The sequence below is a fragment of the Rhamphochromis sp. 'chilingali' genome (assembly GCF_963969265.1).
Source record: "Rhamphochromis sp. 'chilingali' genome assembly, chromosome: 6".
Lineage (NCBI taxonomy): Eukaryota > Metazoa > Chordata > Actinopteri > Cichliformes > Cichlidae > Rhamphochromis > Rhamphochromis sp. 'chilingali'.
In genome coordinates this window covers 34,492,312-34,516,690 of record NC_137933.1, presented here as the reverse complement: position 1 = coordinate 34,516,690, position 24,379 = coordinate 34,492,312, and the positions used below count along the sequence as shown (strand labels likewise).

General features: G+C 41.9%; 1 protein-coding gene across 3 annotated transcripts in view; it reads right to left on the bottom strand.

The window, feature by feature from the left end:
- LOC308397848 (transcription initiation factor TFIID subunit 4) overlaps positions 1–24,379 on the bottom strand; it is a 106,813-nt gene extending 82,434 nt beyond the window's left edge. For 2 of the 3 annotated variants that reach the window (XM_080884053.1, XM_080884055.1), the window contains exons 1-6: positions 22,943–24,379; positions 21,374–21,546; positions 3,988–4,140; positions 3,151–3,273; positions 2,520–2,609; positions 1,258–1,467 (exon numbers count right to left, since the gene is read on the bottom strand). In XM_080884053.1, the coding sequence (XP_080740179.1) occupies positions 1,258–1,467; positions 2,520–2,609; positions 3,151–3,273; positions 3,988–4,140; positions 21,374–21,546; positions 22,943–24,353 (2,160 nt within the window). In that variant the 5' untranslated portion in view covers positions 24,354–24,379. The remainder of the gene's footprint in view (positions 1–1,257; positions 1,468–2,519; positions 2,610–3,150; positions 3,274–3,987; positions 4,141–21,373; positions 21,547–22,942) is intronic. The other variant, XM_080884054.1, reaches the window with a different exon arrangement.

Below are 24,379 nucleotides of genomic sequence, written 5' to 3'. Positions count from 1 at the left end.
AAATAGTCCTTCAGAAAGCTCACAAAGACATATAATACAGTCCTCTGTGTTAGGCATATGTATTCCTAGCTTAATGTAATGCCTCCAAATGACTTCTTTGTGGAATAACTGAACCTTCATGTTTAAAACTACTTTAGTCTGACAACAAAATCCTCCAAATTCACTGACAAATTTTTCAAAATCCTACAAATAAAGAGACAAACCTTATGTCATAGCTTTAAAAGACCTACTATGTGGTGTTGTGTGGGTGTATTGTGCTGCTTTCAGGTGAATTCAGGTGTCACAGCTGACTTCACTCAGCATTCAGCATTCACGTATAAAAAGCCAGTGAGAGCAGCTGGTCAGCCTGGTGATCGAGCTTCATAAGTGTTGGGAGTTGATATCATGCTTGTGAAGAAGTGTGGTATCAATGAATAATCTGTTGTTGCCTTATTATTTTTTATTTTATTCTTAGACATAGCTTAGCTTTCCCATCTTTTAAAATTAAACCTTTCTGTTAAAAAGTTGTTTTATTTCTCCATATGCTTTCTCTGGCTCTTTCTCCAACCCAGACATTGTTATTAGTACTTCTTCTCACCTCCCATTTTGAGCAACTTAACAGTGTAACAGCAAAGTTTGTAAATTGAGTACCTCTAATTGGATACTTGTGCTTTGCCATCTGCTATGGTCAGTGGAGCCACTTGCACATTACGCAAACAACCTATAAGACAAAATAAATATTTTCTAAAGACAGAAAATGGGTAGGCCTGGGTCACCCTTTCCCTTTTTTTTTTTTTTTTAAATATATGAGTCCTCAGTGAATCTGTGAGTTGGGTGTCACACTGTGACTTGCTCCAAAATAACAAAACCCATCATCAACAAGCACACTACCCCCAGCAGGTTGGATTCATTGCATTTTACCATTTTTTAAATGCATGGTGGGCTGTTGTGGGAAAATGCGTCACATTTACTGTACAACTTCTGCTCTATCAGACACCTTACATACATACATACATACATACATACACATTTCCTGGACATGGCTAAAAAAACAAAAAACAAATGAAACACATATGAACATTTACACATTTTAGGATCGATCTTTATATTTGCTATGTTTTACTTCAAAGATCACATGTAGTTTCATTTGGACTGTGATGTTGGGGAACAAACTCTTGTGTTTGGACAAAAAAGTTTTAAAAAGCAACTCCCAATTTAAACATTGTGATGACTGTGTCTGCACTGGATACTCTTCCAACTGGGCCACGTTATACATACCATTGCAGCTGCATGTCCGAGCGTCCCAGCGGGCAATGCACTGGCACCCGTAGTGGTGCTGACACTATTAGGGTGGCGTATACGGACAGCTGGCCCAGCGACGATGGCAGGAGGGGTGCCACAGGGTGCTGGTTTTAGTCCCTGCTGCGGGGGCTGGATCAGAGACTGCTGACTATTCAGCAAAGACAGCCTCAGGGCTGGGAGGCTCTTCTGTTGATGGATAGAGGGCAGCCAGAGTTTACAGTCATATAGAGAAATAGACATGCATTACAAAGCACCATACACAGCTGCAACAACTACCGCTGTGGTCACTGGCTAATTTAGCATAATGCTATCAAAAAAATATGGCTATAGACAGCTAAAAAATATCTGCAGATGCATGTGACCACATGTTTGTAGAATGTTTGCACAATGATTCATGTGACTTTTATTTGTTATTTAAAAAATGCTTATTTGTGTGCTGAAATTGTTTAATTTGCATTCAGGATAATAAACCTACAGTATGCTTAAAACTGTATACAGTGTTACCATAACTATTAGCATGATAACTCACTGTCAGTTGACCTAAGGAGCTGATGTCGTTCGCTAGAGAATATTTTAGGGCAGATTTTTGACGTAAATGACCTAACATTGCCTGACACCATGTGTTTGTGGCCCTGTTGGGCGGGTGAGTGCCTTGATGTGATGCTCATCATGGCTGGCTGAAAAAAACCTGCTGGCTACTGGAATGGCTGCAGGGGCCACCGTCACCGCAGTCAGAAGTCAGGCCAGAGGGAGGGTGTGTGTGTGTGTGTGTGTCTCATTCAACTGTCAGACCAGGCTAACATTGACTGTGGTCCCATGCAAAGAACTACTTTAGGGGGATCATTTCAGAAAAATCTATGAGGGGCAGCTTAAGGAGCCAAGTTAGGGAATAAGTAGAGGTGAAAGATAAGGGGCAGTTCAGAAAACAATTTTAGGGGTCAATTTCAAGTAGACCCCAGGACCCAGAATTGGTTAAGCACAAGAAAATGGATGGATGGATGGATGGATGAGAATTTCAAGTATCTACAGGTGCTATAAACTGAATAAACAGGCCCAAGGTTAAGAAGACTACTTGATGACAGAGGTGTAGGGTTCAATGTTAGATAGGCACTTTCAGAGACTTATAAAGAAGATGAGCTCAATGAGCCATTGCATTAGTCAGTGTAGGAATCAGTTTTATGGATGATATAGCTTAGGAAGAAGGTTAAAAAAAAGAAGTTAACTAGCAAGAACCTCACCTTGAGAAAGGGTACCAGGTAAGGCTGCGGAGATGACTTGAGCTCTGTCTGTAGTCGGCTGGTGAACTCTTCCGGTTCGATTTTGGCATCCTGTCAGGTTAAGAGTAAAGAATATATTAAATTTCAAAAGAGAAGCCATGCAGTACACCAGAGGGTATAAGCACAGTTAGATGAAAGCCCATCACCAGAAGGAATCATCAACCATTCCATCCTGAAACTTCAGGGTACAACTTAAGGTGCACATTTTGTATGAGATGAAAATTCATGACACAGAAAAGAGACTTTCGGAAAGAGTTTCATGCTGCCATCTACAGGTAGGAAATATTTAATACAACGACACAGAAAAGTGTCAATTTTAATGTAAAATTTAAAATATGTTACACCGCAAAACAAAAAGGGAAAAAAAACCCCAAAACAATGGACTCACACTTACCATGTTATGATTTCATTAAATTAGTTAGATACATGAGAAACATGGTGTTAAAATTATTTGCCTACAAAAAAAAGAGGTATACGGCAGGTCCCTAGCAGTTTTTGTAAATCTAATACTTGCCCCAAAATTGTCCCATCTAAACAAGTGATATTATTTAGTTTTTCCTATATGATATGAACAGCGTTTTGTGAAGCTCACCAGAAGGTCCTGAACAAGAGCCTTGACGTTCTTAGACGTCTCGGGGGACGGAGAATTGTGAGATGCCAGCTTGATAAGTGTGGCCAGAAAATTCTTACACTTCTTAACATTCTCTTGCATTTCCTGTTGAAGACAACAAAATAATTCATTTTCTATAAAACACACACACACACACACACACACACACACACACACACACACACACACACACACACACACACACACACACAAAAAAAAACCCCAGTGACACCACTACCAAATCCCAACCTCAAAGTCGCTGTGTAAAACAATGGATCAGAACATAAGCAGAGAGGAAGTGGCCCTATAACTGCGGTGCATGTCCTTAAATATTAACTTAAAGAGTGGAATTAACTTGGCTGATAAAAGAGGCTGAAAAGTATCTGTCACAACTCAGTGAATAGTCTACATTCAGGACATTAAAATGTAGCACCTGGGTTGACAGGTGTGTGTGTGTGTGTGTGTGTGTGTGTGTGTGTGTGTGTGTGTGTGTGTGTGTGTGTGTGTGTGTGTGTGTGTGTGTGTGTGTGTGTGTGTGTGAGAGAATATGCATACATGTGACTTCGTGGTAAATCTGTGCTTCTATGTCTTTCTATGTCCTTGGGTCAGTACGCAATAGTGTGAATGTATGAGCGCAAGCATGTGCAAGACTCTTTGTCCATGGCCAGCTGTGTGACGTGGTGTAGCTGTAGGTCCGGGTCTGAGCTTGTGACACAGCCAGCCTCCTGGCAGCTGTGACAGTGCCCTCACCCTTTAGGGTGGCGTGTGGGCGGTAGTGGAGGAGGATGAGAGGAGGGCAGTGTGGCAAAGGAAACAGACCTGGGATGCGACAGAAGCTCCAGAGGCCGTGGCAATTCCCGGCTGTGCAGGCTGCACTGGCTGGGAGGCAGGCTGGGCCGGGGCCTGGGGAGGCAAAACCACGGGGGTCTGCTGCGGAGCCGTCACAGCCACGACCGGTGCCACAGGGCCCTTCTGGAAGAGCAAGGAAGAGACAGAGAGATAAACAGGACGTGACGCCTCGCTCCCAGCAAGGCCACAGAGAACAGGAGGCAGGCGCCACAGCGCTCCTGTCACATCTGGTGTCCTTACTTTGGTGGACATCTCTTAACAGACAAGGAGGAAGAAGGGGAGGAGGTGACAAGCTAGAGGCAGGGAAGCACAGGAGCACATCAAAGCTTTTCTAAATCGTCACCCACCTGACTTGGAAGATCTGTAACAAATGTTGGCTACCCATAATGATGTGTGCGCAGTTGAATAAAATTCATATACACAATTTTGCTCATGAGGTGCCAACAGCAGTCTCTCACTCTAAGGCCCTCATCACCTCTTTTAAATCTCTCAGGGCCTGTTCACACTTGGCAATAAAATACATCTTATGTGACGTGGTCATAAGTGGACAGCTCTAAATACAGGTGTGAATACAGCCAGATGAAGGGGACACATTAAGGTCCTATCATTTGAGTGACATATACTGTAGATGGTAACAAGGCTACGTGTACAGTTATATTTGTGATGTGACTATGTAGTGTAGTTTTGGTTAAATCAAAACAATCCGAATTTGATCTGGATCAGAGGATACTGTGTTCTAGTTCCTTGCCAATAAGTGCCAGTATTTAGTACAGGTTATGCATTATGTGTAGCTAGGGCATCAATGCAGGGGACTCATACTTTCCTTTTTTTGTCTGCACACTTTGAAAATAAATGGTTTGACCTTCTAAGACCCTTTTTGTTTTGGAATCACTTTTAAATTCTTCTAGGTATTTGCAATTAACTGGACCTGACATCCATATAATCTAAGGATCCTCTTTCCTGTAACAACAGGAAGTTGTTACTTCGTTACATAATTGATATATACTTAAAAAAATGTCCCCATGATTTTTTTGCTGTTACTAAATAAATTTTAATTATAGTAGTGAGTATTAGTGCTTACATCAGGTATAATATATACAGAAAAGGGTTTTACTAAAATTTCCTCCGAAATACTAGAAGTCAATTATCAGCTTGTACACAACCTTCAAGTAAACTTTAGACTCAGTCAGCACTATTTCTAGGCAGTTATCTGGTATAGCAAAGGAAAAAAATGCCAGGCAGAGGACTGAATAACATGTCAGGAGGAGTTGTCTCACTGGGCGGAGTGCAGGGCAGGAGGAGGAAGAAGAAGAAGAAGAGGAAGAAGAAGTCTGTAGGGCAGGGCTGGAAGGAGTAGGAGAAGGAGACGGTGCCATCTTGGCTGGGGTCAAAGGACATTGCCTGCTGGCCTGAGAGGTCACAGGAGATTGCTGGAAAAAGGAGAACAGAAGAAAAAGGAAGAGGAAAAAGAGACAGAACTCAGAATAAATATATCAGAGGAAGTAGGTGACGAAAGAGAAACAGGAGAGATAACTGAATACAAGCCACCTTAAAAGATACAAAGGAAGAAACACAGCGACAGTGATGCTGTGCCAGTTTCAGCTGTGAAAGAAAAGAGTGAGGAGGAAGGATGGCAGCCAGAGAAAAGACGGGGGAAAGTGTGAGAGAGGGAGAGAGAGACAGGGCAACAGAATAAGAAAAGAGCAGTATCGTGCCTTGCAGACAGATGAGAAAAGGTCATGACAGCAGGAAAGAAGAAGGAAGGTGGCAGCATGTTGTCGACATGAAGATTTAACTCAAGAAAGCACTTTGGTCAGGTGGCGCTGGCTCACAGTGACGTACTACTGGGGTCTGATTCCAGAGGAGACCTACATCAATCAGTGACGACACTGAAACTACTGACAGGTAAAGGGAATAACACTGATGATTTCATTACAGTGAAATGCTTTGCTGGGAAACCTTGAGTTATCCATTGACTAAATAAATGTGTCCTTTTACAGGAGAAATATTTAAACTTTGAATATAATAAAAAAATAAAAATAATTTTAAAAAGCAAATACATGTGAAAAATAGGTGGATGTGGTAGAGGCAAACAAGGTCATGCAGTAAGGAGGCTGTTTCGTAAGGACAACCATCACTTGCTGTCAGCTAACAGGTGCAACATGAGGCTCAGGGGACCTGCACGGACCTGTGGAGAGTAACTGAACAACCAACAGACAGGTAACTATTAATGATCCTTCAACAGGTTCACTTACAGAAGACCTTAAAAAGTTACTTTTTGTACAAAAAGATTTATGTAATCATCTTAGCTCAAGAACTAAATTTGGAGTGAGTCTGAGATTTTAAGGAGGACTGAAAATGCCCTGCTACTGAAAACAAAAGAAACCCTGGAGGTGCTCTTGATCTGTAATACAACAAATAACACAAACCAAAAGCAAAATCGTATATGAAATTAAAATATAGATCATCACCTAGCCCTAAGCTGAGTCCAGAGACTCATGGTGACAGAGAGGTTATAAAAACCCAAATATTGGTGCACACCCAATTATTGCAAAGGCACTCCCCAACAGCAGTGGCCTCCCAGGAAGAATAACGCCACACTACAAAAACTGCTCAGGATTCGAACATGGCAAAGAGAACCAAGGGGGTGATGTGGCCTTGAATCACAAAACAGGGCTGATGATGAGACCCCAGTATAGCATGTAAAGTTCATGCATTTATTACTTCAAGCATGGACTACTGTAATTCGTTATTATCAGGATGTCCTAAAAACTCCCCGAAAAGCCTTCAGTTAATCCAAAATTCTGCAGCAAGAGTACTGACTCTTGCTGCAGAATGTATGTTGCTGGAGGATTCCCATGATACATTGAGTATTTCTTCAGTCACCTTTCTCACTCACTATGTGTTGACAAACCTCCCTGCACTGAATCACACTTGTTAATCTCTGGCTCTCTTCTACAGCATGTCTTTTATCCTGTCTTCCTTCTCTCACCCCAACCGGTCGCGGCAGTTTGCTGCCCCTCCCTGAGTCTGGTTCTGCCGGAGGTTTCTTCCTGTTAACAGGGAGTTTTTCCTTCCCACCGTCGCCAAAGTGCTTGCTCATAGGGGGTCATATGATTGTTGGGTTTTTCTCTGTATGTATTATTGTATGGTCTACCTTAAAACATAAAGTGACTTGAGGTGATTGTTCTTGTGATTTGGTGCTGTATAAATAACACTAAATTGAATTAAATTGAAATATATATTGCCAAATTTCTTCTGCGAGGTGACAATTTTGGCTGAATGATGACCAACATTGCCACAATGCATGGTTTAAAAAAAAAGAGAAATCCTTTCTTCCTTCACTTCAAGCCTTCAAGCTTGGGTCCTCTATCTGTTTAACCAATACAGATATTAGCATCTAAATACTCACCTAACCTTGATGTTGGCACCAAGGAAAATATGTAAAAACAAAGTGCATCAAGTACAGTATATTAACAGTATCAGATTTAAAGTTTGAACCTGCCTACATTTAAAAGACCACAGATATTTGTGTACAACACACCTGACCATCGCATTTTAATGTTTTATTAAACTTGATATGCACTACGAGTGAGATAATGAGCAAATTAATGGATGAATAGAAGACCTAACAAACACACAAATGGGTTAGTCAACAAATAATTAAACAGAAAAATGAATATGACTTTTCTGAAACTCACCTTTCACTATTAAGTGTCAATGACTGTATAAAACATTCCTCTTATTATTATGCTTTTATACAGTCTAGAATTTCCACTGTAAGTTGTTGCAGAAAAGTAAGGCAATACTGCAAGCAATTTATTAAGGCACACTTTACTATAACAGAGACAAAACCAATGAGTGCAAAAGGATCACACAGAATACACAAGTAGGAATTAATCACTCAACTCATACAGATAAATTATGTTTAGGGATATTTCAGCAGATTCTCTTTAGTACCGTATTACTCTAGCTCATTAGATTTCAAATGACACATTAACTGGGAGCTTAAATTGCTGACTCCGAGTTGCAATTTGAGGATGTTTACATGCATACTGTTTGTACTATAAACAAAAATTTTCATCACATATTTACGCAGGGCCAAAAGCACTCAGACAACTCAAATATTTCTTAGGTATGTTAGCTTGTTTTGTTGTTAACCCAGGCATAAAAATGCAAACTACGGGCACACAGATTATTAAAAGGCTGAAAAACCTGAATAAATCAGATGCACAGTAGCATGAACATACTACATACTAGCATGAAGTATAAATTCAGGTTAGGCTGCAAAATCTGTGGAATAGGTTCAAAGCACAGTGACATATCGAAATACGGTATGCGCAATTGAATGAAGACTGGAAGAATGAATGGAACTTGACAAATGCAGCATTTATAAAAGGATTCATGCTAGTGCTGAAATGTGTCGTAACCTAAGATTGTTTGCTAACATATGAAAAGCAGAAGAACGAATGAGGAGGACAGTGCCAAGTGCCACAAAGCCAAAGAGGTTCATCTCTTACTCACACACACCACACAGACAAACGTTCATAAACACTTCCTGGCTGCTTCCCTGCTACCCTGTCTATTAGTCAAAACAACCCAGGAGGGCCTCAACCCTGACCTCTGGCACTCAGCCTTCCATTCACAGACAGACCAAAGCACGCTAACAGACACAAATTCGTGCACACGATTAACTGCACTTGTCACAGACAGAAGAAAAGAAACAAAGACTACAGTGCAGAGGAGAAGAAGTGGGATAAGAAAGAAGGAGGAGGGGGTTTGCCTCCACTAAAAGTTTAGTAGGATCCAAATGAATGTTACACTGAAGAGTTGGAGGAAGTGAGTGTATGAGAGATGAGGCGATGGGGGTAAGGAGGGTGATGCTAAGAGCCACAGGGTGCATCCCACCGCTAGCTATGCCACTTTCTCGCTCACTCTCTCTCCCTCAGACAGACACACGCACACAAACGCACTTGAGAACCAAAGCCTTGTTAGCTTTTTAAAATAATCAGGCAGTTGGATGATGAATGATTTAACAGGTATGGAAGGAAGGAAGCTCAGGATGCCTTCCGTTTCTCCCCTTAGGGTCATGGGAAGAGTGACAGGCCGACAGAGGGGTTGAGCTCTGGGAATAAACACCATTCCCTTTCATTTCCCTGCTACTGCTTTTCCTGTCGAGATGGCAACGCCGCAGCCCACTAATTTGTCATCAACTGTGACAGGCGATGACAATCTGCGACTTTCTTTTGAAAAGGGTTCGTATCAGGGTGGATATAGGTTGGCTGACTATGAGCAGAGAGGATTGTTGTGCAGCTAATGCAGAATTCTGTTCATGACGTTTAAGGAGATGAATGTCTGACCATGCTCTGTGTGACACTGACTCTGATTCACAGTTTACAGTTTTTTACACTATGAAAGTAACAGAGCACCTGAGGTTAGACTTAGGTTTGAAATATATCACATTATGTCTCTCAGTTCAGTCCTACCTGAAAATGTAATACTACCCACTATAGAGCACAATAACACTAAACACCTGAACACTAAAGTTTACAACGATACTTTGCATTATATGTATATAACATTATAGGCTTAAATTCAACATCAGTTCTTCTTGCACCTTATGTAAGAGCAGTGAAACTCTCTTCAGTCTCTATTTTAATTTCATATAAAGTTGTAAAACTGAGAGAAATCATATAAGGTAGCATGAATGGATATCTTACCATAGCCCAACGTGATCAGCAAACACTACAAACAGTCATCAAAATTCAGAGTAAAAGACACGTCAAGTTAAAATAGGCAATGAAATGCTGCCCTCTAGTGCTAATCTTTTGTCTTTGCAGTTAGGGTTATAATGAAAAGTGCAACCTTGAAAGCCTGGGGGGGGGAAGACAACAACTAGCTATATTAGATTTAAACCTTTGAGATTTAGCAAATTAACAGATATGAACCAATCATAACCAGCCAATCACATGGCAATAAACATTTAGGCATGCATAGAAAATATTCTCCTCAAGTTCAAACCGAGCATCAGAATGAGGATGAAAGGTGATTTAAGTGACTTTGAACGTGGCATGGTTGTTGGTGCCAGACAGGTTGGTCTGAATATTTGAGAAACTGCTGATCCTCTGGGAATTTCCCGCACTAACCATCTCTAGAGTATACATCGAATGGTGTGAAAAAGAAAATATTCAGAGAGGCAGTTCTCTTGGTGAAAATGCCCAGAGATCAGATGGGAATGGCCAAAATATTTTGAGTTATCACTTAACAGGCATAAATTTCAGATAATTAAGATGAAAAATATTAATTTAACTATATGTAAACCAGTGTAGTTATCGCTTAAAGTTATGTTTTAACCAGGAAAAAAAACTGATATACACTTAACAGCACAAATTCCAAGTACGGGGCTCAACACCCTTCTGCCTTCAGGATTTCTTTCAGCACACGTTGAGCTCCATAGCCTACCTGAGTATTGCTGCTCACAGGTCCATCCCTTTATGAATACAGCGCACCCTTCTTCTGAAAGTTGCTTCTAGCAAGATTATGTCAAGCTGGTTCCTTGAAGATGACAATGAGTTCACTGTATTCAATCACAATCACAGTCACTAGATCTCAATGCAGTACTGCTCCTTTGGGATGTAGTAGCACTGGAGATTCCAATCATGGATGTGCAGCTGACAAATGACCAAATGGACCAAACTCTCTAAAAAGCCCAGTACTAGCAATTTGTAAGTAGCACTGAGTGTGTACCAGGATTTTTTTCCTGGTTAAAAACAGGTCTCGAGGGAATAACTATGCAGGTAAGCATGACTAGTCTACATATAGTTAGAGTTATAAGCTGGTTTCACCCTACATAACTGGTCTATGCATATTCCTATTATTTGAAAAAAAAAGATGAAGAGTGTATTTCCTTCTTAAAAAACTGGTAAAAATATCCCAGTCATGCTGACTTTTCTTTAGAGTAAGGCCAAATCCTCTGTGGTGTGCCAACATTTTTGTTTTGTTTTTTACACGCAGACAAAACCTGTGTATTTAAACCAATACAAGTGCTGAAGCAACTACTAATTTAACCAGTTAGACAACTGATTGCAGGTTTTTCATAATAATCGAGATTTTACTGGTTCCAGCTCCGCATATCTGAATATTAACAGATTTGGGGTGTAGTTTGGGAATGGGAATAATAGTTATTAGTAATAATAGTAATAATAGTTTGGGAACAATATTCACCCAAAATGGCCTACGATAAAACACACCATCTCACATTGCAGAGGTAGTGTTTTGCATTCTGAGATCAATAACAGAAAAACTAGCCCAGAGACATTAACACGCTCAAATATTAAGCTGTGCACACATTTCAGCTCTATTAGTGCTCTGCTGTCACCAGCCCATTTCAGCTGTCCCACTTGATTTAAAGAGAACTGTGGGGGACCAACTATCAAGTAACCTCATTATTAAAAGCAATTAAGCTCCAAAGGTGTACAGCCACCAGCACAAGCTCAAGTTATCAAATGAATGATGGATCCACAGGTGATAATAAGCAAATTCCAATTAATGATTCAGGAGCTCGTTAAATTTTGATGAGAGGACCCCATGGAGTCATTAAAAAGCCTTGAGACATTAATTCACCTATTAATCTCAGTTTAATCTATAGATTAAAAAAATCAAGGATATTCTTTTGTTATAATTACACAGTTTAACGCATTAATCACACCCCAATTAGGGTCTACAACTAATAAAGTGTTCATTTAATGAGGAGGTGCCCACCCAACATCGACTGTGTGAACACACGTATAATTAGATCACAGTTTTTCAAATCTCATCAGTCAGATTATTCTTTTACAAAGGTCACCACCTGTGGCATTAACATTGACGGAAATTATGCAGAGCTGGAGAGAAAGAAACCTGAAATGTGCCCATGAGGATTGGAGTTCGATGTTTTTGTAATCTTAGTAAATCATATGCATGGCACTGGTGTAAGCTGAGTTTGCACAGAGTGGAATATCAGCAGGTTTTAGAGGTACAGTAAAGATACACATCTGTTGAATTCTATTATTATGGCATTTTAAATATGCTTTAAAGTGAAACATCTCCTTTTCTTTCTATACGCTGCTAAAAAAAAATTATACAAACTCTCTATCACTCTTACCATCAGGCCTTTCTGTTTCATCTGATATTCATTTAGAGGTTTTTTTTAATTCTACTATATGTCTGCAATCAATTTGTTTTTCTGTTTGTCTCACTGAAAACATACGATTCCATTTCAATCATTTATCTGACATTCATTGATAGATGAACAACATCTGGACACCTTTTACTACGCAGGTTATTTACTTGTTTATTAAAAAAAATAAATCCCATCTAACTTTTTCTGAAGGTTGCAGAATTATTTACCCAAAAGCAAAATGCACATCTGCATTCAGATGCTTTCGCTGCTTTATGTGATGTGATATATCGCTGAGCTCCATCCTAACGTTTCAGGAGCAGCGAGCAGTCACAGCACAGTAGCTAGGAGTCGGCTGTTTTCGGGTCTTTTTTTTAAGATTATTAAGAGTCGTAACTCATACATTCATGTCTTGTTCGCTCAGCTGGCGAGGAAGCTACGAGTGACCCTGAACAACAAAATAGCATTTGCAGCAAATACTGCAATAAAAGATGGCCATCTTGCATTCTATCCTCAACAGTGAGGCTTCTGAGGTATCTCCTCTTTTCACGCAGGGACTGAACTCTTCTAGGAAGAGTAGGCAACCGAGTTCCACGCGAGTAGGCAGGTATCAAATGTAGTCTTAAACCTGTCAGTTCCGAAATTAAATGGCCTGTATTTGTATAGCACTTTACTAGTTCCTAAGGACCCCAAAGCGCTTTACACATTCAGTCATCGACCCATATCCACACACTAGTGATGGCAAGCTACATTGTAGCCACAGCTGCCCTGGGGCGCACTGACAGAGGCGAGGCTGCCGGACACTGACGCCACCGGGCCCTCTGACCACCACCAGTAGGCAACGGATGAAGAGTCTTGCCCAAGGACACAACGACCGAGACTGTCCGAGCCGGGGCTCGAACCGGCAACCTTCTGATTACAAGACGAACGGCCAACTCTTGAGCCACGATCGCCCTTAAATTAAACAAACAAACAAACAAACAAAAAGAAAACAATTACCTAATAGACCTATCAAGTGGACACTATATGTGCTGCCTCCTGTGCACTCCATCCAGATAGTTCCTACACCTAAACCACAGAGTATTTCAAGCAGTGCATGTGAAATGGACATCAAGACAAAATAACTGATGAAAACACCCGGACACTTTCTAAATTGTCCAAAATTCTTATGCGAAAATTACCCCAGACTAGTAAAAATGCTGGAGACAACATTTGTGCCATAAGGCCACTACCATTAGTCCAAGTAGCTGATGTCTGCCTAGTACTTGTATTCCTGCACAGTTCTCCTTCCATGTACACCTGTCTGGCTTCCAGTCATTCAAAATTCTCCTGCTTATCTACATGCCAAGAACAGGGCAGCTCCTTCCTACCTCCAAGTCACGGTCAAATATCCCTTGGGTCATCCCATCACTCAAGAAAACCACAGGGTCATTTACGACTCTTCTCTGTTCTGGCTCCACAGAGATGAATGAGCTCCCACTGAAGTCGGGATAGTAAAAGTGATTCCCCAAGGCTAAAACCTCACCTTTTCATTTTATCAGTGTGAGAGCGCAAATGTCTAGACATGTCAGATCAGACATTAAATGGACTTTAACCTGCCAGCTTCCTAGTAGAAAGTCAGAGTAATATCAGAATGAGCCCTTGTGTAACTAACACGCGTAGTTTTCTACAGGTTCCTACCTCCTGCGTGCTCTACCCATAATGTGTGTCAGCAAGTTTAGATTTCACCACTTGTGTAGGTTTCTGAATAAGAATGACTCTAAACTGAGTGCTGCTAGCTGCAAGCCAAAAAGTGGATGAAGTTCAACAAATGGATACCAAAAAAGAAGAAACAGAGAAGTGTTTCCTTATGAGTGACAATGGAAATAAATAAATAAATAAATACATACATACATTATAAAGTCTCTGCACTATGGCTCAGGTAAAAAAAAAAAAAAAACAACAACAACCTGATGAGAAGAATCCTGATTAGAAATCGTCTGAAGAACACTCAATTGCTAAAGTTGGTGGCTGGTCCACCTCTGTCCTCCTTACCCAAGAGGACAGCTGTTCCACACACTGTAAGTGATTTATGGTGACTTAGTGACCAGAGACAAAGAAACTGAATAACATTTACGACTTCAGACTACAGAGAAAATAACTACAATTGCAAGTGCGAAGTGGGTGGACGCGCAATAAACTTTGATGCAAGGAACTGAAGAGATTACTAATGAGAGTGAAAAACACAGTTGATTAACATATGACCTACTAGTAACTCATCTCGAACGGTGGACTCATCTTGGACGGGGATGAGTCTGCCTACAGGAGGGAGGTTGAACGTTTGGTGTCCTGGTGCAGCCACAACAACCTGGTGCTGAATGCCCAGAAGACAGTGGAGATTATTGTGGACTTCAGGAAGCACACAGCTCCACTCCCCCCCATCATCCTGACTGACACCCTCATCACCACTGTGGACTCATTCCGCTTCCTGGGTACCACCATCACCCAGGACCTGAAGTGGGAGCCCACCATCACCTCCGTCATAAAGAAAGCCCAGCAGGCTGACTCGGAACGCTGGGACATTGGTGTTAGGGATACACTTGTGCAGCTGTTGGAAAATCAACGGGCGCTTGAGGAAAAGGTGTCCGATATGGAGGGCCGCGCTAGACGCAAGAACATCCGGATCTACGGCGTACCGGAAAACTCGGAGGGCTCGTCGGTGACTACCTTTGTTGAAAATCTGATCAAAGAACACCTAGGCGAAGATTTCGGCCCGGACCGTGCTCTCGGCATTGAGCGCGCACACCGCGCGTTGGGACCGAAACCACCCCCGAACGCCCCACCACGCTCAATAATAGTGCGCTTCCTCCGGTTCTCTGTTAAAGAAGAGATTCTCCGCACGGTGTGGAACAAAGGGGTACATATCCAAAACAAACGGGTGTATTTCGATCATGACTACTCTCTGGAAGTGCAGAAAAGGAGACGGGAATATATCCCAGTTAAGAAGGCTTTGAAGGACAACGGGATCCGTTTCCAGACACCACTAAGTAAGATGCGAGTGTTTTATGCGTCAGGCAATGTCCTATATAATACCGCGAGCCAAGCTGCCGAGGATTTAAGAAAGCGGGGAATAGCCGTGGGTAAGATCACCTTGGGGAACCAAACCAACAGGATGACAGAGGACACGATAAAGCAGCTACTTCCTTGGGAAACGCAGACAGCACACTGCGGGGGCGGCTTCCAGCAGCACGTGCGGGAAAAACTCCAAGCATTCCGGAGGGAGCAAGCAAAAGTGTCAGCAGACGAGTGAACAGCTGATGGCGGGACAACGGTGAGATAGCTGGCGGTAGAGTTTTGATAATCTAACCGCAGGAACACTGACTTTCGTATCCTTCAGAATTCATATTTCTTTAGGTTGGTGCCTACGGACATGGTTAGAGAACCACCACGTTATGTCTAGTAGCGATAAGAGACTGTTTCGTTTATTTTTTGCCCTTTTTTGGCTTTTTTGTCGGTCACTCCCCTCTTGTCGGATGAGGGGCCCCACCCTGTGGCCAGTCCCCTCAATGTCAAAGGATACTGTTATATCCTTTGTATTGGAAGCTCCTGTTAATGTTTTGTGTGTTTGCTGTTCAGTGAGTTCTGGTTGTGATGTTCTGAGGTCTGGGTTGATTATGTTGTATTCCACATATCCACTTGATGGCTTATAATTTCTATAAAATGCTGTCACTAAATGTAAATGGCCTGAATAGCCCTATTAAAAGAAGCAAATTAATTGCCAAATTGAAAAAGGAGACAGTAGACTTGGCATATTGGCAAGAAACTCATCTAGATAATGCAGAACATGAGAAATTAAAAAAGATGGGTTTCAGACATACATTTTATTCATCGTATAGGGCCGGGAAAAAACGAGGAGTAGCTATCCTTATCTCAAATAAAATAAAATTTGAACATATATCTACTATAAGTGATAAGGAAGGTCGGTTTGTTTTAGTAAAAGGTAGAATAGAGAATAAGACGGTCACACTATTAAATGTCTATGCACCCCCAGGAAGCAACGCAAGCTTCTTTAAGAAGATATTTGATTTGATCTCTAAGGAAACGGTGGGAACTCTTATTTGTGCAGGAGATTTTAATTTACTGTTAAATCCCAGATTAGACTCAAATAATAGGGACAGGAAAAGCACGTCTGGAGGGAAACGGGTTAAAGGAATGTTAACGGAATTAGGGCTTATTGACGTGTGGCGATCTATCCATGGGTCAGCGTCAGGATTCACTTTTTACTCTGCTCGACACTCAGTGTATTCGAGGATAGATTACTGTTTTATGTTTAATAGGGATTTACACAGGATAAAAGATTGCAGAATAGGTCCAAGAGATGTCTCTGACCACAGTGGACTTTATATAACGTTACATTTGGACGGGACACGGAAGACAACTTTGTGGAGACTAAATACCGGTATGTTAAATGACCCCGCTTTTGTGAAACAAATGACAGCCGATCTTAACTTGTACCTGCAGGACAATGATAATGGAGAGACAAATCACAGTATTGTATGGGATGCAGCCAAAGCTGTCCTCAGAGGTAAAATAATTGCGTGGTCGACCATGATTAAAAAGAAAAAGTCACAAGAATTGTTACAACTGCAGAATAGATTAATGGCCTTGGAACAGTCAGGTCTAAAGGATAAAAATACTACAGTAACCCACCAGATCAGACAGATTAAGCAGGAGATAGATAAGATATTGAGCGAAGAAGTAGAGAAAAACATAAGGTTCATGAAACAGAGGTATTATGAGGCGGGGCCTAAGGCGGCGAAGCAGTTGGCGTGGCGGATTAGAAAACAGCAAGCTGAAAATAATATTTATAAGATTAGAGACCCGGTTGGTAACAATGTTGTAACTGACCTGGATAAAATTCAAAAAGCGTTTGAAAAGTATTACAAATCCTTATATAGTCAATCTACTCAGGGTGATGTAAATAAGATGACTGACTTTTTGAATTCCTTAGACCTGCCTACGATTGGTCGAGAAGCAAATAGTAAGTTAACGTCCTTAATATCTCGGGAAGAAATAATTAAAGCTATCTCCAGCCTTAAATCCAATAAATCACCAGGTACCGACGGGCTCCCTGCCGAATGGTACAAAACCATGAGGGAAAGCCTTCTTCCCCTGTTGGAAACTAGTTTTAACTACATTTTGAAAGGAGGTCTGGTACCTCCCTCTTGGAAGGAGGCCTTCATATCGGTTTTGCCAAAGGGGGGACAGGATAGACTAAACTGCAAATCTTATAGGCCTATAAGTGTCCTGAACTTAGACTATAAACTATACACAACTATTTTGGTGCGAAGAATGGATGCTGTAATGCCTTCTTTGATTGATGAAGACCAAACGGGTTTCTTGAAAAATAGACAAACCCACGATAATATTAGACGAGCTTTACACATCATCGAACACATTAATAATAAGAAAAAAAGCTCAATTATTCTTAGCTTAGATGCTGAAAAAGCATATGATTCAGTGAATTGGGACTTCCTCTTCCTAGTGATGAAAAGATTTGGTTTCTGTAGCGAGTTTATAAGATGTTTCCAAGCTCTTTATTCTCTCCCTACTGCCAGAATAAAAATTAACGGTAGCCTCTCCGATACTATTTTTTTAGAACGAGGATGTAGACAGGGGTGTCCAGCAAGCCCCTACCTCTTCAACTTGTTTATCGAACCTCTAGCCCAGGCTATACGTCAGGAAACATCGTTGAAAGGGATTGTAATAGGAGGGGACGAGTACAAGGTGTGTTTATATGCAGATGATGTCTTGGTGACAATCATGGATCCCAGCTCAGGTATACCAGTATTAATGGGGATGTTGGAAACATATGGCCTGTATTCAGGGTATGTCCTTAATGTCAAAAAAACTCAAGTTCTGTCATTTAATTTTTCTCCGGACCAGACACTACTGGCAAAATTCAAGTTTAATTGGGAGGCAACTGCTATCAAATATTTGGGAGTGTTTCTGCCTAGAGATCTGACACAACTGTACGATATTAATTACAGTCGTATTAATAGAGAAATATATAGCGATCTCAACATTTGGGCCTTGCTCCCTCTCGACCTTGGCAACAGGATACAGATAATTAAAATGAATATTCTCCCCAAACTACTCTATCTTTTTCTTGCTTTACCTATTCAAATTCCAGAGAAGCAATTCAGGGAATGGAATAAGCAGATTTCGAGATTCATTTGGCTTAACAAAAGACCACAGGTGAAGTTCTCTACTTTGCAGTTGCCGAAAGACAAAGGGGGCTTGGCTCTACCTTCATTAAGGAATTACTACTTATCTGCTCAGCTGAGGTCCTTGGTGTGTTGGTGTAATCCATCTTTTTGTGCGAGGTGGAAGACTATTGAGATGTCTCTCTCAGACACGCCAATCCAGTCTAGACTTGGTCACGCGGCTTCTGATTTGGACGATACCTTGACGCCCAGCCACTGGGTCACTTTTACATTAAAAATATGGAGGGGAGTGGTCAAGCAGGCGCAACTCCAGGAAGAGATAAAACTTCTGAGGTGGCCAGCGTATGACCCTGATTTTCTACCTGCTTCCCACGATAGTAGATTTAAACAATGGGTGTGGCATGGAATCACTGCTGGGTGTTTGGTTATTGTAAAATCTAAAATTATGGCTTTTGATACCCTATGCAAGACTTACGATCTCGGGAAACAAGACTTTTTTCAATACTTGCAACTCCGTGACTATATTGGCAAAAGACTGAAGAGCTGTGTCCGTGGAGACTTCTCGATTGTTAATATTTTCATTGATGCTTATGACTCTGGGAGTAACAGAGCCTTGATAAGTAAACTGTATAAATGTCTGATTAAGCTCAAAGGGCACTCAACGATTTACATAAAGCAGAAATGGGAAAAAGAAATGGACATTGTGATTACAGAAGATGGGTGGGCACGGATCTGGGAGACACAGTTTACCACGACTAACTCCAACATGTGGCGGGACTTCTGCTGGAAGAACATTATACGCTATTTCATAACGCCTAAACAGAAGTCTAAATTCAGTGCTACACCTGCGTTTTGCTGGAGGAATTGTGGGGAAGTCATGGCTGATTACGGTCATATATTCTGGTCCTGCCCACTCATACGACCCTTCTGGACGGAAGTTATAAAGATAATTACAGAGGTGTTGGGATTCCACGTGTCTTGTACATTTACCTCATTGTATCTGGGATATTTTACAGACGATTTAGTTGCAGATGATGTTTACCTTCTGAAAGTTCTCTTGGCTTCTGCGAAGAAGGCCATAACAAAACGCTGGCTCTGTAGAGATCCTCCCACTGTAACACTTTTTACCGCTATAGTGGAAGACGTCAAATTGATGGAATGTATGACTTTCACTCTGCGACTGCAGGGAGATTTGGGAAGGAGACGGTGGAGAAAATGGCTGGACTTTACAGCTTGTGGCAGCACCCTTTGATGCATAGAATTAGCAATGCAGACTTGTTGACGTATGTATGTGTGGATGTGCAGATGTATGTACAGGTGTATGTTATCTTCCCATGACCTCATACTGTTTCTGTTTTTTCTTTTTTCTTTTATCTTGTTGCATAAAAATGTTCCTAAACAAATAAAAAGTGTCAAAAAAAATAAAGAAAGCCCAGCAGAGGATGTACTTCCTGAGGCAGTTGAAGAAATTCAACCTGCCAACACGGACGATGACGCAATTCTACACTGCAATCATCGAGTCCATCCGCACCTCCTCCATCACCGTGTGGTACGCTGGAGCCACTATCAGGGACAAACAGAGACTGCAGCGTGTTGTGCGCTCTGCTGAGAAAGTGATTGGCTGCAGACTCCCATCTCTGCAGGACCTGTACACCTCCAGGACACTGGGGCGTGCAGCTCGGATCACAGCTGACCCTTCTCACCCTGGACACAGTCTGTTTGACCTGCTCCCCTCAGGCAGGAGGCTCCGGTCCATTCGCACCAGAACCTCTCGCCATAAGAACAGTTTCTTCCCCTCTGCTGTTGGACACATGAACAATAACCGTATGACTGTTCCCACCACTTACACATGACCCTACGCTGTGTTCACTGCATCATTCCATGTTTGGCACTGATCACCACCTGCACTCATGTATATATCTATCTACTTAGCACTTTTAATTTTTATTTTTATGTTTATTTAAGCGTTGTCTGACAGTATGTTTTGCACTAAGTACCCCAGCAATTTCCTAATGTTGTAAACCTGCTCAACATTTGGCAATAAAACCCTTTCTGATTCTGATTCTGATTCTAAATACATTAGAGGATCCACACTACAGCCTGGAATATCTGCGAGTGACCAGCAGGCAGTTTTAAAGCGATGCTTGACAAGCAACTCATTTCCAGTGCATACACAACTTAAGAGCAGATCAGCACCCAGAAAAGGAAACTTTAACTAGTTGTTTTTGCACTTATCCATGTAAATGGTAGGCAGTCACAGCAGGTGTGCTGTGGCAAATGTTATCATAGGAAAAATGTAGGTGCATGTATGTTTTACTTTCTCTTGGCTTACTATATCCTTCACATTGATAGGCATGCCATTTGTTCAGTGCTCTGGTGGGATACGTAGAGATGCTTTTTTCACATCAGCTCTCTGGACTGAGCCAGTAATGAAGCTGTAATGTTGAGTACTAGGAATACAATCTGACAGGAAAACTTAATTCTTAACCTTATTTTGGAGAAGATTTACTAAACTTTCGAAGAGCTTTGTATTGGATTTAATTAGTGCATGCATTTTTAATGTCCCACTAACTAGTGAATTTAAAGTTATGGGTGTCTGCTCATTCAAGATTCAAGATAGCTGCCAAATTCCCAGAATCACAAATTGCATCAAATGGGAAGTTGGCCCCACCTATTCGCAGTTCAAACCAAACCATCTGTTTGCAAGAGGCAGCCAATCAGAAGGTTGGCTTGAAGAAGCAAAACTAATGGCTTGTTTCAAACAACTGAACAAGGGCCAGCGTAAAGGTCTAGTTTAACAACATGGATAATTTTAAACTGTTAAACCAATGCAACGCTACACTAGTAGAGTTGCAAATGAGTATAATAATCTTTCTGATTTTTCTGTCTTTCTCCTTCCTTTTGTCTCATTTGAACAGCAACACTGTGTGCCGTTGGTTGCAGCAGTGAGAGTCTACAGCTGCCAGCTATCATGTGGGTTCTGTGGTCTCACCTGTGGAGAGGTTACTCTGAAGGATGTCCCTGTGGTGGGGGTAGCAGGTCGTGGAGAAATGTTGTTCTGGGCCTGGGCTTGGGCTTGAGCTTGTGCTTGTGCTTGAGCTTGAGCCAAAGCCTGCTGGGGAACCATCACCAGCTGTCCTAACTCTGTGCGTACCAACACCATACCTAAGGAAGAGCAGGAAACATAAATTAGAGAACACCACAACATAAATACCGCAGAAGAACAGCTAAAGCAGCCACTAAAAAAAATACTGTATATTTCACATGTTATACTGCAGGTATATCACTGCACTACAACCTTATAAAACACTGCAATTTTACAAAAGTAATATTTCATGACAGGATCTAGACTTTGTAAGATGTTACAGTAGTGCACATATTATAATCAAAGACTGAAGTATTTGCTTCAGGCTCTGATCATGAGCGAATTACACAAACTCTCCCTTCGTTTTAAAGGACCAGGACTGCAGTTATTATAACCCCACACCTGGCCGTGATAAAATATTTTATTACACATTTGTTTATCTTTGCAGAATTTCCATAAAGAGAAAAGGACATGAGGTCAATAGTAAGGTTAACAGCATGTTCTGATCATGCTCTTGAAAATGTAACTGAGCTATTATTTCTGAGGTCAGATGACTCATTCAAGCAGTGCAGCACAAAAACCATTATGACCACTTTCCTCTGTTATTACCTGCCCCTTTACAAGTACAGAATATGAGCTTCTATTGAATTTACACTGTTTAAAATATAACAGCTAAATTAGGGATATAAATATGGCTCATCTATTGGGTAAGCTATAATTTGAACTACTGGAATCCTGGACTACTGAATTGTTGTTGTAATAACAAAAGTTAGCTACATAAAAAAAACAATATCTACTCAAATATTTTTTGACAACATATTGCAGTCTCAAAGCATCAGTGGCCACTGTCTGCACACTAGAGCTGCCCAAAGCATTTCTCTGTGCCTCTCAAAGTTTCCTTAGAGGTCTTTTGTGATTCTACTCATCTTCAGTGTACTATTATTATCCTGCATAAATAAACATTTAAATTGATGTTTTTTGCTCTAGGTTTACCACACACACACACAAGGTGTTTGTGCTTATTGCATCTATCTGTATAAATACTTTGATTTCTGTCTTTTTCACCCCGGTTTTATCTTTTTTCCAATTACAAACAAACAAACCAAACAAGAAAATCAGGGTTTTTCCTGTTTCCAAAAAATTTTGACTTTGACCTTTGTGTAAATGAAAATCACCAGGACTGTAATGAAAATATTTTACTTAAACATTTAGTCAAACATAAAACACAGATTTATTTAGCAAATGATCAGAAATAACATGGAAATCCACAAACTTCTGTTATGTAAGGTACAACACTCCTTGCCATACATATATGTAGATTATTCATGCCCAAAGGCCTATTTTGAGCCAGGGAAAATCCGGAGGATGTCACACACACAATCTTCTATTATGGGAGAGTCCAACACACACCGAGCCCTTTTAACAACCACAACCAGGATTCTCTGGCTTGGTTGTTAGCCCTCCTGCTAACCTTACCTTGTGGGATGGTAAACCCAGGGGGCAGCTGAATGGTGGTCTGCTGCTGAGGCGGTCTGACAATCAGTTGGGGGGTTACAATCCTTTGTGGGGCTGTAAGTCCAGGACGGGGTTGTGACTGTGCAGATGTGGCCACAGCAGGTGTTGGGGAGGGAGCTGTTGGCCTAACCATAGTAATAGTGGTGGTCACCGATGTGGTCTGACCAGCTCCACATACTGAACTAGTTGCCATCCCTGTAACACACGCAGCAGGTGTGATGGAGTTCAGAGGCTGAGTTATTGTTATTGTTGTTGTTGCTGCAGCTGTAGTAGTTGTTGGTGTGACAATAGATGAAGAAGTAGAAGGAGGAGGAGGAGGAAGAGGAGGAGAGGAAGTGGAAACAGTATTTACTACAGAGTTGACAACGCTAGACTGGGTTAACATTACAATTTTGGACTGACAATCGTCTGTTTTGGAAGCCCCAGTGTCTGTGACCATTTTGGTTTGGTTCCCCGGGGAAGCTAAAGAGGTAACGGGTCCTATACGAGCACCCTGCTGGACCAAGGCCGAAACACTGGTCCCGTTGCCGTTCTGGGCTATACTGGCAACAATATGACTCGGGAGTCTATGCAAAGCAATAGTAGGAGTCCCCCTGTCGAGAGCAATAGCCGACTGACCCACAGGCAGGCTCGCGTTGGATAAGGTGAACGTCGAAGTGTTAATAGAGGTTGTGACGGGTCGTCCAGAGTTTGGTGTACTTGCACTCGTATCCACTTGGCTAACGCTGTCGACCACCGCTGTGTTGCTGTTCCTCCGCGTTGTTACAGCTGCGCCGTTCAAACTCTTTATCCGCGCCGAAGCGCTCCTCCGCGGCGTCGTTATGCGTTTTCTCGGCGGGGTTGCTCCCGTCGACGTCTCACCTGTGCCCACGGTAACCTTAGAGCCCTGGCTGGATGTGGTGGTGCTGATGCTGGCTGGCGGCAGAGATGCCAAAGTTGACACACCAGATGCAGTCAGTGTTGTGATGGATGCTCCATGTGATTGCGAGCCGCTGCTAGTGGCGCTCACACAGTCACCCGAAGTGGTGGAAGGCTCGCCAAAAGAAGGGCTGCAGCCCGGTGAAGGAGATGTGACAGTCTTATCCGGGCTAACGTCTTTAGAGTTGATCTCCTGGCGCATCTCAGTTTTATTACGGCGTCCTTGTTGTTGTTGTTGTTCTAGTGTTGTGGTGCTCACTGGAGCTGGTAGCGTTTTTCCTAAGTGATGGTTAGCGGGGGCCACAGAGCCAGCGCCTCCGTTTTCGTCTGCTTTACCAGCCGGGTTGCTTTGTCCAGCAAGCTGTGACTCCAATGAGCCCACTAGGTCGCTCACAGCTTTTTCATCCACCTCCGAAAAGAGCATATCTTCCAGGGGGTCGGAGGCGCCCGCCATCTCTGATCACAGATAGCCGTCTTCTA